Source organism: Trachypithecus francoisi, unplaced genomic scaffold (assembly GCF_009764315.1).
Source record: "Trachypithecus francoisi isolate TF-2019V2 unplaced genomic scaffold, Tfra_2.0 Lachesis_group0, whole genome shotgun sequence".
In the NCBI taxonomy this organism is placed as follows: Eukaryota; Metazoa; Chordata; class Mammalia; order Primates; family Cercopithecidae; genus Trachypithecus; species Trachypithecus francoisi.
Window position 1 is genome coordinate 9,494,389 of NW_022681453.1, and position 16,610 is coordinate 9,510,998.

General features: G+C 40.7%; 1 protein-coding gene across 1 annotated transcript in view; it reads right to left on the reverse strand.

The window, feature by feature from the left end:
• Positions 1–3,316: 3,316 nt before the first annotated feature.
• ARHGEF26 (Rho guanine nucleotide exchange factor 26) overlaps positions 3,317–16,610 on the reverse strand; it is a 145,546-nt gene continuing 132,252 nt past the window's right edge. The window contains exons 13-15 of the mRNA XM_033203748.1: positions 7,609–7,676; positions 6,255–6,359; positions 3,317–5,509 (exon numbers count right to left, since the gene is read on the reverse strand). Of these exons, the coding sequence (XP_033059639.1) occupies positions 5,367–5,509; positions 6,255–6,359; positions 7,609–7,676 (316 nt within the window). The 3' untranslated portion in view covers positions 3,317–5,366. The remainder of the gene's footprint in view (positions 5,510–6,254; positions 6,360–7,608; positions 7,677–16,610) is intronic.

Here is a 16,610-nt window from a genome sequence, read left to right on the forward strand (position 1 = left end):
AGCTATTCTAATGAGTATAGTAGTATCTCTTTTAAATTTATAATTCCCTAATGTATGTATGATCTCAGATATCTTTTCATATGTTTATTTACTAATTGTGTATCTTTGGTGAGTTGCCTAGTTCCCCCACCCCTCCACCCCCGGATTTGAACACTGGGTTGTTTTCTGTTGAGTTTTAAGTTTTCTGTATGTTTTTGATTGCCAATCCTTTATCATTTATGTTTTGAAAATATTTCTTGTCTGTGGCTTTTTATTCTAACAATGCCTTTCACAGAACTGAGGTTTTACTGTAAAAGCTCAACTACTAATTTTTTTTCTTCATGGACCGTGCTCTTCATGTTGTAGATAAACAGTATCAAACCCAGGGTCACCTAGATTGTCTATGTCGTCTTCAAGGAATTTTATACTTTTGCATTTTATATTTAGGCCTAACTTTCCAAATAAATTGATAATTCTCATTTTTTATTGTTTTCTAACCTACTTATGTTGCAGTCAAAGAACTCACTCCACATAACTTCAGTTCTTTAAAATTTGTTGGAATTTGCCTTATGCCCCAGGGAATAGCCAAATGTTGTAAATATTTTATGTGCTTGAAAAGTATGTATATGCTGAAATTGTTTGCAGAGTGTCCTGTATATGCCCATTATGTTTAACTATTTCATTAAAATTTTCTATACTTTTCCTGATTTGTATCTGTTCTTCCTATCAAATTCTGAGAGAGGTGTTGAAGTCTCATGCTATGATTTTAAAATTATTTTTTCTTATATTTCTGCCAACTTTAGTTTGAGGCCATATAATTTAAGGCCAGGTTATTGCTAGAATATATATTTAAATTACTCCGTCTTCCTGATTAGATGAAACATTCATCACTATGTAGGCACTCACTTTATCCCTAGTGATACCTTTTACCCTAAAGACCATTTTATGTAACATTGATATAGCTCCATGTAGTGAATGTTGTGATGTTCTGCCCTGATCCCCCATCAGGACTGAAGGACTTTTTGCTTTAGGTGCTGGGAGTACAATCAGATGACAGCCTTCACCCATCAGCCCTCTATGGGAATTGTCCTCAGCTGAAGGGAGCCACCTTATCCGAGACCTCTCTCTTTTTTCCTGGGGACAGTCTGCCTCCCATATCTGTTCAGAACAGGGTTATAAAGGTCCAGTCCCCTTGCCAATGCTGCTTTCTCTCTCCGCTCTCCTCTGGGATTCCGATTAAATCCCTACATCCTCCAGGTCTCTTCTCTCCATGCTTCCTTAGGGGTAGAATCTCCTAGCCTCTCTTCCCATTCCCCAATATCTCTTTTAACTCTTAATCTAATCTGGCATTAAACCCAGTTCCATAATTTCTAGGTTTTTTCCTTCTGTTATGCAACTTTATGTAGTTCAGTTCTGGCTTTATCTCCGTAAACAGCAATGCTAAGTACTTTAATGTCTATATCTGATGATTCTATAGACATCATGTATCTGATGATATAGAGAGTCCCTGTGTTTTTTTCTGGATCACAATGCCATGTCTCAGTGTTTACTGAAACTTTGATAATTTGCTTTTAGAAATAACAGAATTCTTAGTTCTGACAATGCTGGTTTCTTTCAGAGACAGGATGTGTTTTCTTCTACCAGGACTTTAATATACTAGAAACCCAGAAAGCAAAGCTTTACATCTTTCAGATTCATACTCCCACATCAGAATAAGCCCTTTAGGGACCAAATCCACGAGAAGTGTTGTTAATGGTACTGAACACTGACCTGGATTATTTTTTAGCACTGTAAGTCCACCAAGTAGCTCTGCCTCTCTGGTGCTTGCCAAAGCCTAGGAAAAATGCAGCAGTGATTTGGGATAGGAGATGGAGCAAAGAGGAGGATGCATCCTGCTACTTCCAGGGATGGTATTCCCTATCTCTTTCCTCTTCCATCACTAGCTCGAGTGAAAATCCAGGAAAGAAGCCTTTGATTGGTGTATTCTAAGATAGAGGTAGTTGATTGCTGTTTCCTATCACATAGCTAGCTGTATCTTAGCTGCAAGAGATGCTGGAAACTCTAAGCCTCAAGCATCTTAAGGTTTTATAGGTGTTACAGGCAGAAATCTAGGATGTCCCCCAGTCTCCCTCCCCGATACTACATCCGTAATTCTTTCATATTGCATGGCACAGGAATTTAGCAGATGTAATTAAGACCCCAAATCATTTGATTTTGAGTTAGTCATAAGGCACTTATGAGTCTAACCTAATTATGTAAGTTATTTAAAAGCAGAGGCGTTTTCTCCCACTGGTAGCCTAAGAGGGAGTCAAACATATTCCAAGTGAGAAAAGGAGTTAACATGCCACTGCTGCCTTGAAGATAGAAGGAGCCTGTGGTGAGGATACGAAGGTCCTCTAGAAGCCGTGAGCAGCCCCTAGCTGTCAGCCAGCGAGCAAGCAAGGACCTCAGCTCAGCAACAGCAAGGACATAAATCCTGCCAATAACAGAAATGAGCTTGAAAGAAGACACCAAGCTCTAGATGAGAAAGCAGCCAGCCAACACTTACAGCCTTGTGAAACTCTTAAGCAGAGAACCCACCCATGCTATTCTAGACCTCTGACTACAGAACTGTGAGATATTAAATGGGTATTGTTTTATGCCACCAAGTGTGTGGTAATTTGTTGTTATGCAGCAATAAAAAACTAACGTCAAAGAGGTCATTTTTTTACTTCTACCAAGGCTCACAAGGTGGCAGAATTTCACAAACACAAAGGTTCAGATACGAGGTGACCAAATGAATGGTAGGATATGCTCCAGGGGACCAGGGAACTGTGCACTATGTAAGATAAGCGATTTAGTCTTGCAGGTTTATGCCAACTACGAGAAGAAACAGCACGACCCATCTCTTAAAAATGTTCTGGTCTTCTAGGGCAGCTGATGCCAGCATGTACCCAAAGAGAAAACATTAGTTCCCTGAAATGTTAGCTACAGATACCTTTTAAATAGAGCTCTGACTTGGCCAAAAATCCAGGAAACTGTATACTTAACTGAAAACAACCTAGAGTAAAATAAATCACACCAGCACAAAAGGACAAGTATCTACAAAATCTTTATAAATTCACATTTTTCTGAAAGTATACAAGCAGTCTCAATTTACTGGGACAAAAATGAACATTTTTGTTCTTTAGTAATGAAGTCAATGTACAATTCAGAGCAGGTGTTCATAGAAACAACTAGGTTTGTAAAAACTGTGTTAAGACAATTCACAGCTGAAATCAAACACTGTGTTAAATACTTGCCATAAAACAACACTTTAATACACAGCATTGATCTTGCTAAATAAGGCTATGATTCATAAGATGCACGTATTTCCAAAGCTGTTTAACATTCTTATAAATTAACTCACAGGATTCATATAATTGCTTTTTAGCATCAACTGGGTATTAGCAAAAATAATACAAAATGATCCCCATGCAAGCACAAATGTACCTTCCTTCCTAAATAAAACATGACAGATTATAGTACAACTTGTTAGCCTCTCCTTTAAAATGTCTGTGACATTAAAGAGGAGACAGAATTTTTGTTTTGAAAACCCCAACACATCTTTCACTGTGGCCCATTGCTGTTACTTCACTAACACAGTTGCTCAGATCTCAAGGTACTCACGGTCTAAAATTTTACAATTAGAATGTATGCACAGGTCAAAAAGAGCAATTCAGGGGTTAGAAGTCCCCAGTGCCCCACACTGGCTCATTGCCGAGGTGGCAGGGTGCAGGCTGTGTGAGTCAGGCACACTTACCCCTCAACTGGGTTTCTGTAGCTTTACAATTTGGATAACTAGTTAGCAGACAGTAAGTAGTTGGGACATGTCACATACAGTTCTGAGTCCTCCAATAATGTATACTTTGCCAGGTTTTATCCCTTTGTTAAAGAAAATAGGGACTATAGCTGCCAGTAAAAATCATTTCCTCCCTCTTAATCACCCATTCTTCATCATCTCCATGAAACCAACTATTAAAATAACCTTTCTCTCTCTGCACTAGTGGAAAAAGTTCTACAGAAACTTAACAGTTAAGAGCGACTCTGGATACTGCAAGTTAAGGCTTTTAGTGCAAATAGAATGAATTCCCACTAAGGTCAAAAGGTTTCAATTGGGTACCATGCTGACTTCTTGGTATCTTTTAAGGCCTAATTTTCCCTTCCTTGAGATTACTGTAGTGTGTTCCAGCTAATTTCTATTTGGAAACGAGTTGGAACAGCTGAAAACCAGGTATTATTGAAGGCAAAGCAGCCTCACGTCAGTTTTTTATCAGCTCATTTGGGAAAATTTTTTTTTTTTTTTTAAAGAAAGTGGGTTGGGTATGGTGGCTCACGCCTGTAATCCCAGCACTTTGGGAGGCTGAGGCGGGTGGATCACTTGAGGGCAGGAGTTAGAGACCAGCCTGGCCCACATGGTGAAACCTGTCTCTACTAAAAATAAAAACATTAGCTGGGCGTGGCGGCATACTCTTACATTCCTAGCTACTTGGGAGGCTGAGGCAGGAGAATCACTTGAACCCAGGAAGCAGAGGTTGCAGTGGGCCAAGATCACACCACTACACTCTAGCCTGGGTGACAGAGGTGGGGGAAAAAAAGTAGGACCCCTGTCCTATATTCAGGATTTTCTCACATATGTGAAACCATCTAAATTCTACATTGTTAAAGGTAGCTTAGGTTAATTAGTCTATACTTATTTAAGACCAATATGGGGTGAGATGGATTTTTTTACAAAATCCTAAAGTAAGGCTTTCTACTTTCCTTCTAATGAGGAAAAAGGTGACAAAAATTCAAGTGTCAATGTCCCTTTCCTGGGAAGAGGTTTAGAAAAACAGAACAGCTCATCTTCTGAACTCTACTAGTTCCTTTTGAAGTTAACAAAGCATTAGAATCAGAAAAAAAAAAAAAAAAAAAAAAAGCAGGGAAATATTTACAAAACTGGACATTCTTTACAGATATAAAATCTTGCTAATAGTGGGAGAACCATACAAGGATGTTTAAAGAGAGACAGTAACCTTAGTAAAGCAAGGGCGGAGAAAACCAGGATATAATATGTGCTTTTTATTGCCAGAACATGGTGAAAGTAGGAGGAGCACAGATGACCTGATCCCTGAAGTGAACGGCTCAGCTATTCTGTGTGCCTCAGGAGGTCTGCAGGTGTGTGGTTAGGTAACAATCGGGCTGCGCAAACTCACTGCATCCAAGTTCTTCTCATGAGAGAGCAGAACAACCTGGCAAGCTTAAAGGCAAGTGTTTTCATTCTTTTAATTAAATAGGCTGTGATAAAATTAACAATAAAACTAGCCCAGAACCAACCAGCCCGGTAAGTGTCGTGCAAATCTTGCAGTAACAAAAGACCACCTGAGAGACTACACGTTGGTCTCCAGTCCTAGCAAGCGTCCCATTCTCTCCACATTCTTATCAATTGTAGCTTGACACGTTATCTCCTTGGCACATTCCATAGGAAACCATCCTCTTTCTCCATCTCGCAGTCGTTCCCCCTCATACCAGCCTGTCAAAAAGAACAGAGTCCACATCAAACAACAAGTATTTGGAGTGTGCCAGGCTCCAAGGAGGATATGAAAAAGCTGAGAGGCAGCATCCTCCCCAGGCTAGATGCTATGGTGAGAAGAGAAAGTGGGACAGGGACAGGTTTCAAGGCGGAATGAATGACATGGCAGGGAAAGGACATGAGCAGAGGCCCTTAAGTGAGAAGGCTGAGAGTATTTGAACCTGGGCTGAGCTGGTAAAGGAGAGGCTTTGGGTAAGGATAGCAGGAAGAACAATACTTTTGAAAGGATGAATATTTGGATATGAGAACTAGGTCACTGGGGGACTGGGGAAAAAAGAAAACTTCATGGTTTCCTTTTGAATAACAAACCATATGACTGCATCTACATTCAAAACCAAATTAGATCAATCGTGGAGTGTAGATAGCTGAGGCAGGTGCACATGAGAAAGCTGAAGGGAAAGCATATAAACGGAAGAGGCAAATGTTTCAAAGTCCCTAAAACACTTCTCGAAGTCATCTTTATGCCTCTGATTTAGGAAATAAAGTCTTGGGGAAGAGGAAAGGAGTAAGAACAGAGAAGCAGCAAAATTAGCCTTAGAGATGAGAAGACAGTACATGTATGTGATCTCAAACATTAACATGTCAAGATTTGGAATATGGGCAATGATGACAAAATGACACTCCTCGGGTCTATAGCACTCTGCATCCTGGACCACGACTGCCCCATAAGAACGCTCCCACTCACCATCGCTGACACGTTGATAGATGAGGACGACGTCAGCCACCTGCAGGGAGAGTTCATCTGGCTGCTTGGCAGTAAATGACCTAACGATTTCCACCTGCGTCAGTGCTGCGGCAGAAAGAGGACATACTCAGTTTCCAGTAGCAGAGAAAAAACGTGTGCAATCCAATAGTGTACACTTACTCATTTTTCTCTGCAATTCAGGCCCAGCATTGAGAGAAACAAGTTGGGCTTCTAACAAAAAGCAGAACATCTTTTCTAGCAGCTCCCTTGCTTGGCTATATGCTTTAGAATTTTAGAAGCTCAGATTTGCGAGGCCTTTTATGATGCATGAATCCCCTCAATAACAGGTTGATCAGGAGTCATCAGTCATGTCACACAATGGAGCAGAAAACAGCCATTTTGCATTAGGGAAACTGAGCCATGAAAGAGTTGCTGACGTGCCAAGGCCATGCAAAATCTGCAATAGACACAGTTCTCCTGGCTCTCATCAGAGTGTCTCCCCATCCCAACAGCAGCACATGAAAGCTTCCAAAAAAAAGTTTAAAAATAAAATGAGCTCCAACCAAAAGCTGAGAAGACATGTTAGAGCTCCTCAGAAATGCTGACATGTGACTTCTTAATTTGCTTTTTCATACAAAGCTTGATTTTAGGGAACTTTCAAACCAGTCATTTTGGCTTTTAATCTAAGCCTAAAGCTATAATTTTTGAGTGTTCCAGGATAGTGACGTTTTGTCCTAACTCTGGATTTGACCTTGCAACTGTAACAATCTAAGGAATCATAGCATCAGTTAGGAAGCTAATAGGCACACACCATCACCCTTTACTGCACCAGTTTCTAATTCTCTAGAATACTGAAATACATTTTCTTAGAAGGTCGAAAAGAATTGTGAAGTAATTTTCTTTTAGATTAAAAATACTTTCCAGCTTAAATCTAGACTGTCAGTACAGAGAAGGGTTAAACATTATCAACTATTGCCCATTGATAACAGCTAAAAATTTAAGAGCTTTACAGTTCAAGTAGGGCTTTTAACATAGATTATTTAACTTAATCTTCACAATAACCCCGTGTTGTATACAATGGTGTAACTGACTTGCAGATGGGGTTAAATAGGCTCTGTAACGGTAAGCAATGATTTGCCATGTTAACGCAACAAAGAAATGCACCTCGGATTTGAATTCAGACCCCTTGACTTCCAAAGCCAGGACCACACACTTCCGGTGTAAAGCAGAAGGAAGGAAGCCTTGGAGGAAACTTAGGCCTGAGTATTGAGTGTAACTCATTAGCAACCTAGCGTCCAGCAGGGGGCAGAGCCTGTCCATGTTCCCAAGTGGGCTTCCCCTTGAGAGAACTTACAGGTTCGGTCTGCAGGCGGCTTCCCGCTGCTGTGTCCCAGGGCAGTTATCCAGCGGGCTCGCTCGCTCCTAAAACAGAGAACAGATCCAACTGAGAGATTCAAGGTGTAAAAACACAGAATAGAGTGTGTTCTAGGCACTCAATGCAAAGCCATTCCCAGAAAACGAGAGATTCTCCAGAGAGCTACGGTAAAACAGGGTGAGAGTTGTTTAAAAGAGATAATCTGGAAAGCCTAAAATAAGTCGGAGACTAGTAATCATTGTCAAAAGAGTCTGAATGAACTTGGCTTATTATTGATTAAAAGGAACTTCTCCTGTGACAGTTTAAAAGCTAATAAGGAGCTGATTACACTAACACATTATAACCCCAAAAGGTATTTATCATACCTATAATTTGATGTTTAATATTTCAAAAGCAGTAATTTCATTTTTTAAAACTCCTACTAATTTCTCTGCTTCCTTCTCACTTCCCTTCCCACACACTCAAACCTTTCAGAAAAGATGAGAAACTTGACATACTTAGTTGCTCATCCCTCATACAACTTTTGCCAAATATGAGCCTGACTGAAAGAGAAATTCTTTGGCTATTTTTACACTGTTCCCAAATGCTTATGATGGTTTAATGAGTACAGGAAAAATGATCAATACTTTTAATATAATATTAAGCTATAATTACATAAAAATCATTATCCAACTAAGGGATCAAAAGTTTCAGATAAGCAAGCACTTTTCTACATATTGAAGTCACGCTAGTTTTTTATTTTGAGCAAGTATTAAAATTACAATTAATTAAATACTGCCCCCGCCACACACATACTTTTAACTCTGTTATGTATTTATTAAACACAGGTACAGGTCAGACACTGCACTCGACGTCCACTATTCCACGTAATCCTCCCAAAAGCCCATCTGAAGGATGCTAAGATCAGATAGAAGTTCAGAGGCAAGCAATTCAAACCAAAGTCAGTTTCTACTGTGCCACTCTACATTCTTAAGAAAAAATGCTTCATGACCAACACCTGGGGGAAAAAAGTCTTTTCTCTCATAGCAGCCTGAATCTACAGACGCTTGTCGCTGTCACCCTACCTTCATCCCCATGTGCATCCTTCCAACCCAAGCAGAGAGGATGACTTACCACACTGGAACACAGCACCCTTGCCCCAGCCTTTCCTATTCCTTCCCTCTGTTTTTACCTAGATAAACCCATTCATTATTGCCATTAAAATTTCTTAACATATGTAACATAAACTGAGTTAATCATAAGCGAATACAGCTCTGTGTTTACTTACCAAGATATAGATGTGCCAGGCATTTCCACTCTGACTCTTTCCAATCAATAACCTCTGTCCAAAGGTAACTGCTCTTCTGTTTTCCATTACCATGGAATTTCTATTACCATGCTTCTTTTGTACTTTTTGCAAATGAAATCCTTTAGTATACATGCTTTTGTATTTGGCTCCTTTGGCTCAACATATATCCACTCAGTGTTGAAAACACAAGGCTCACTTCCTCCAGCAGGGGCTCCTCTGATACATAAATCAATCCTTCCATCCCCATCCCAGTATGATAATCCTGTTTCCAGGGCACCCCTCTGCACAATTCTATTATACTGCTGGTCAAGAGTAAGCCTCATAAAAGCAGGCAGCTTATCCATTTGGTTCACTGCATTATCTCTACAACACTGCCTGTCACATACCAGGGGCTCAGTATACGTCTGCTAATGAATGAATTATATAACTCATCACATATTGAGCCCAATCATTTATTGACTCATCTGCTTCTCTTACCAGGCTATAAACTCCAAAATGGCAGGAACTGGGCCTTGTTCTAAATAATATTCTGAAGCACGTATGTGTCAGGTATGGTATAAACAATTGCAAGTATCATCTAATCTAATTTTTATAACAATCTTGAAAAGAAAACAGTACCAAAATTATTTCTATTTTTTCAGAGGACAAAGCAAGTCTGGTATGTTAAACACCTAACCCAGGCAGTCTGAAATCAAAGAGGTGGTGTTACCTAGCAAGTGTTTACAAAATAATGATGGAAGGCAGGAAGGGCAGAAACTGTGGGATCTTGAAAGACAGGCATTTTCAAAGATTAAGATGAGTCTGGGCCTTGGTCAAGATGGTGTGTCAAGTGGTAATATGCACAATTTATATAGAAGCCAAGGCTCCTGTCTTGCTTTTAAAACCTCTCTCTCTAATACAAGACAACGGGCTGTATCATAGTTCTGTAAGAAATAAGCAAAGCACAACTTCATGTAAAATAATTCCGAGGCAAACACTTATATCTTTGCTATCATGTCTTTACTGGGAATAAGATCATTTTTTACTCAGGCTCAAGTGGAATTTCCAAAGTACAAAGCCAATCGAAAACAAAATACCTTATGAAAGGAAGAGTTGCTCACCAAGAGAAATCAAAAATGATCCATTTGTGTCTCTCTATGCCATACCCAAACAAGTTATACACAGCCTATACGGCTGTCTTCTGGAGCAATTTAGAGCAACTTAGAGACAGTGAGGCAGATCTTCCTGTACACAGACACCGTCTCTGGCACTGAGTGGCCAGTATCAGCAGTGGCTTTGCCCTGCTGCCAGTTTCCAGAAGTCCAGATGAAATCTTTCACTTCTGTGGCATGCTGCCTAGATGCTAATAGCATCTCTGAGACATGGCTGCCCCTCACAGGGACTCCAGAGGATACAACAAGACACTCATTGTTGCTATCACTGAAATGAGCGGCTTCTTGAAACTGCTTCAATTGAGTCAGTCCCACCCCCCATCTTAGATGCTGTCAAATCCACAGGACTTCCCCTGGGGCTTCCAAGAGCCTGCCAAGAGACCAGGCACTGCGGCTCACGCTTGTAATCCCAGCACTTTGGGAGGCCGAGGTGGGTGGATCACCTGAGGTCGGGAGTTCAAGACCAGCCTGACCAACATGGAGAAACCCCATCTCTGCTAAAAATACAAAATTAGCTGGGCGTGGTGGTGCATGCCTGTAATCCCAGCTACTCAGGAGGCTGAGGCAACAGAATTGCTTGAACCTGGGAGGCGGAAGTTGCGGTGAGCCAAGAGTGCGCCATTGTACTCCAGCCTGGGTGACAAGAGAGAAACTCCATCTCAGAAAAAAAAAAAAAAAAAGATGCTCCCCCAGCTACGAAGCAGAGAGCACTACAATTCTAAAGCAGGAACTAAGTTGTTGTAAGATGGATTCTAGGGACAGGAAAAATCAGGGCATAGACTTACCTACTATTAAATTTAGCTCTGAAGTCTAGGGCTCACTCACAGACATCTATTTTCTCCAGGGACACATTGATACAAAACAATCGAGATGAATTCACAATCTACCACATAGCCAGTTCATAGACTTTTCCCTTTGCCCAAAGTGACAGAGTAAGCAATGCTGCACTGAAGCCCATCTGCAGCATATCAACTTTCAAGACTCACCTGACCACTCCTTCCTCCACCCATATTCACTTTGCACAGGCCCTGAGCTGGGTAGGGGGTGCAGAGTGAATACACTGGACTCCCTTGCTTTTCACCGCCCTCAATACGAAGGAACACACAGAGCAGAAAACCCTCAACAAAACCCAGTACAGCGTGCAGTGCGCTGAAATGGAACACTCTACCAAAACGTCTGACCTAGGCAGAGAGAGAAGACTAAATTGAGAAGAGACGCTTTTAACTTAAATATCTATAAATGCAGTCCTTTCATAACCCTCAATCTCCATGCATGGCATGAAATGATGTTTCTACAGTTTTCTATCAGCTGTGGTAGCACCTTGTTCTCTCTCTCATATAATTAATTATGCACAGCAGGTTTAAAGTTAATTGCATGAAGGTCAAAGATACAGCAAAGTCTCACTTCTTATGGAATACCAGGCATCAGCTACAAAAGACAGATACATACTGAGAAAGTAGGAAGTAGGCTTTGAAATCACAGAGGCAGGGCTGCAGGTGAGGCTGCACAGAACAGAACATAGGCTGAGGACTCCATCACTTAACAGGGTTTTCCTGATTTCTCAATAGAAAAAAAGAACCCTCACTTGCTCTTTAACCTTCCTTTTATCCCTCCCAAAATGGCATTTGACCAGTTACCTTTTGTGTTTCTTCTCACAGCCTACACATTTACCTGTGGTTCCTTTTGAATTTTCTATATCCATGGCCTTTGAAAAAAGTCCTTCGAACCTTTGTAAAGAATAGGATTGTGAAGATAGTTGTTTTTGTTCATTTCCTTGCACATTCAATTCAACGAGATTAGTTCAGAAAACTGATCCATGAAAGAAAGCCCATAGCATGAAAAAAAGTCATTAAAAATGCTGAGACTAGGCCTTAAAAAACTAGATTATCAGCTCAATTGGCCAAATTTTAAAAAATCTAACTGAAGCAAAATAATATCCCTAGCCCACTAAGAGTTCTAAAATTCTGAATTTTGTCATATGCTATATAGTTAAATCAATTATTTCTTGTTTATCATATTACATTAGTTCAGACCTAAAAAATCTGGTCCAGAATCCTTCAGTTAACCTGAAGCGGGTCAATAATGTTTCCTTGTTGATAAAAGACACCCTGTCCTGTTGGGGTTGGTGATGAGGATTACATAAGATCAGATCCTTTGACAGGCACTAGATAAATATAAGATTACGATTGGACTTAGAATTTAGATTTGACAAGGAAAAAAATGCTGTGCCCTGCAACAAATACAATGTTTCCATGTATACTGTCTTTATGTTGTGATTTTTCTAAGAGGATGAAGTATATAACTATGTCAGAGATACTATTTACAAATTTTTTCCATTCCATGTACTTCCTGTTGTTAATTAAGTCATTAACAGAAGCAGGAAAAGCTCAAAGACTCCCTGCAAACAATGCCCCTTTATCAGGAGGCCCAGGAATTGGTGTCTGGATGGTTGACAGCATCAACCACATTCATTATGCTTCTAGCTCTGTGAGGGAGAAATTTTGAGAAGGACATTTGATTATTGGCTAAGGTCATCATATCCTATTACTGTCATATAATGAGTGAAGAAAGTTTATGTTCATCACTGAACATGTCCTAGATGTTTCATGACGGTATACACTACACCCAAATGACATCTAAATTTTACTGCAAATGCAGGAAGCCAAGGATTCCACTTGCCACTGCCTGTTGTGTGTGCCAGCTGCAGCTGTCTGTGCTTCATTTTAATGAAGGCAGACAAAGGGGGCTCTCCGGCTCCCACATTCCTCTTGAAAGACCCAGAGGGGAAAAGGAATGACAGTGGTAAAACATTCTTCTTTTGTCCTTTTATAAAGGGTAGGCTTTTGTATTTTTTGCAGACTATTGTCTCATTAACAATACCATGACTTAGGGCCTGTCATGGACAAACAGATATAACACAGTATACATGACTTAGATGTACATCCCAAAAAACACTGACTGAATCCTTAATAGCAAACATTGAAAAACAAGTAAAATTTGGGAAAAAGTTGCTCCAGCAGTAACAACAAGGGCAGTAAATAGAGACAGATAGGAAACAGTTTTTCTCCACACCCGGTTACTCTTCTACCTTGTCTTGGATAGAGAAAAGCTAGTTATAATATTTACGGATCAATCCCAAAATTATTTACTGGGAACCCACTCGCTATGTACAAAGCAAGGAAAGGACAAGATTAGAGCTGAGCTTAGGGATTGGTGATAAAACAGTACTGTATTGATGGGAGAGGAGAATGGCTAAGAGGTAATCGGGGTAGTTCAAAAGCAATATGGTTGACCTAGGAAGGAGGCAGTGGAATGGAAAGATGTGGAAAGATGAAATAGACTTTTACACAGGAAGAACTGGCAGGTGATGGATCTGTTCTGACACAGAAGCATCAAAAACAGCACCAAATCTCCAGACTGGATAACACAAAACAGTGTCAATGGTACCATTTACAGAAATGTGTGTGTCGTGGAAAGCCATGGGCAGTGTTGATGGTTTTGGACAGGCTGCATTTCTGAAGAGACAGAGAAGAGGAATGGTCATAGGTGTGAGAGGCAAACTAACAGCATAGATAAGAGGCTGAGAAAAACATAATCTCAAAAAAAAGGGTTAGTGTGAAAGAGCTGGATGGTCAATAAAACTAAATACTAGAGGTAAAGAAAGAGGAAGATTGAACTGCTGGGTGTGAAACCAGGAAGCCTGTTAATCTGATGGAGAGGCCTCAACAGGGTGCCAGAGGAAGAAGCCATGCCAAGGTTGATTAAGAAACAACTCAACATATGGTGCTAGCAGCTCACGCCAAAAATCTTAGTATCATCGATTCCTCTCTTCCACTTACTGCCACCTCAACTCATCCAATCCATTGGTTGGTCCTGTTGTTTTTGTCTCCAAAATATAACATTTCTATCTCCTCTTATATATCATGGTCCAAGCCAACATTGGGACTCCCTCGACTACTCCAACAGGATTAGGGTTAGGGTTCTCATTGTTTGCCCCACTGAAACTTCTGTCCCCCACCCCAGGGCCCCTGCTGTTCCTGAAACTTCCTGCTATGACTTACGTGGCTCTAAATCAGTACTTCTCGAAATACCTCTGGTAGAGAACCAGTCTCCTCTCCTTGAATCCATTGCAGACCAAACGTTTTTAGAAATACAATAAAAATCAATTGTTAAAATCATCACAAGTTTTGATGCCTCAGAAATGTCAAACTGCTTCCTACATATCAGGCTGGTAACTACTTGAGGACTGATGGCCCACAGACAGCACCGGAGTAGCTCTGCTCTTAGACAAACTGGCCTTTGCTGCCCATTGACCGCCACCCTCTCCCTGGTTTATTCTGCTCCAGCCACATTCTCCAGGTTCAAGCCAAGTTTGAGAACACTAAATTCATTTCCTTAGAGGTTTTGCACTTGCTGTTCCCTTTGGGTGAAATATTCTGACTCTGCATTTTCCTAAGGGTTGACTCCCCCTTTTCACTCAAGGCTCAAATATCACCTCTTAGGAGAAATTTTTCTGCACCGCCTAAGTTAGAGTACATATCCCCACCATCCCTCAATTAGCACTCACTCCAGATCGTATCACCAGCTTTAGGGTCTTCACTGCACTTACCACTACCTGAAATGATCCTATATTTTTAACTGGATCAAGAAGAAATGCTTTCCCAACATCCCAGTTCATTGCAGGCCATTTGCCCACACAGGCTACAAAAGCTTCCTTCCATCCAAAGTCACCCTTCCTAAAAGCAGGAAGCCCAAGGGGATCAGTTCTTCACTTGGATATAAGCCTAAGAGCAGAGATCTGATCTCTGCATGCTTCACTGCTACACCCCAGCACTGAGAAGAGCACTTGACGGGAAGTAGGTGCCTGACAAAAATCCACTGAATTAATTAATCCAGAGAAACGAAGGCCATTCTTTTGAGAAGTTCTGTAAAGGGAAGGAAGGATGTAAGAGTAGGCTGGGAGTTTGCAGTCATACACTGGAGGGTGGGTGAGACAGAAAACGAGGGGAAAGTGAAGTAACAAGAGTGTCACACACAGCGAGCATTGGGCATTCTCAGGATGAGACTGCAGTGTGCGGTACTGAGAGGTTCCTCAGCAGAGGAAAGGCCTGACATGGGCCCTAAGAGGAGCTATCTGGCCACCTGAGGAGGCCTGAAGAGGGCACTCCAGGAAGTATGAAAAACACAGGCAAAGGAACAAAAAAGGAAGTGAAACATGGAAAAATAATTTTGGGGATGCAATATCTATTTTGCATTTTATTATAAAATATTCCAACCCATGTGATACCCTAAATTTAACACCTAGGTTTCCACAACCTTTTTCCTTTTTAAAGCCTATGCATTTTGGCCAGGCACAGTGGCTCGTGCCTGTAATCCCAGCACTTTTGGAAGCTGAGGCCGGCTGATCAATTGAGGTCAGGAGTTTGAGACCAGCCTAGCCAACATGGTGAATCCCGTCTCTACTAACAATAAAAAAATTAGCCAAGCGTGGTGATAAGCACCTATAATCTCAGCTCTTTGGGAGGCTGAGGCAGGGGAATCACTTGAACCTGTGAGGGGAGGCTGCAGTGAGCTGAGATTGTGCCACTGCACTCCAGCCCTGGTGACAGAGTGAGACTCTATCTTAATAAAATAAAAAACAATAAAGTCTTTGGACTTAAAAAATTCTGTATTTTAGTAGTTTCTCACAGTTAATGGCAACTGACTTCCTGGAGTTTTCCTTCCAAATCCAGAACAAGCCAAACTTGTGGAACGTGGGGGTGGAACAGCCTACTGGTTGGCAGCTTCTCCATAAAAAAATTAAATTTTGTTACTAGAAAGAGTGCTAGACTGTCAGGAAGGCCAGATTCTAGTTCCAGCTTTGGCAATAACTCACTTCCTGTATGGCCTCTGTGAGTCTCACTTCACATGGGGGAAGAAAATGAGGGAGCTGGACCATGTATATAATTATAAATATGTGTATATATTTATAATTTATGTTATTGATAATACTTTATTTACTATTATAATTATATATAATTAGGGTCATCATATATTTCATTGTGTAAACAAGGACCTTTTGAGAGTCAAAAAGAGAATCATTCATAATTTCATCAGGACAACGGACCTAAACTTGAACCACTGATTCTGGGAAAACCAAGACGTCTGATCACCTTACCTATATGCTTTCTTCAGCTCAAAATTCTATCCTCCTCTAGAAACACCCATGGGTCCCTTCATCATGCTCTATAGCTGGCTCAGTGCCTGGCACATCCCAGATGCTCACTATTTGCCTTATCTCCTTTCGGTGAGCATTTCTGCATTCTTTATGTAATCAAAGCCATTGATTTTTCTTCCACAATTTCATTGTCTTCTGAAGTCAAATTGTCCTTGTGCCAAACAGCTGTACCCCTCCTACTGCTGATTTTACATGTGGTATATCCTCTGGTGGCCTTTAGTGACAACAGGTTTACAAAGAAGATAAATATTTAGGTGTAAAATTCATTATTTTTCAGGTCAAAGAGTAAGTAGTGGTCTGAAGTTCTTCAATTACTTAAGGCTAG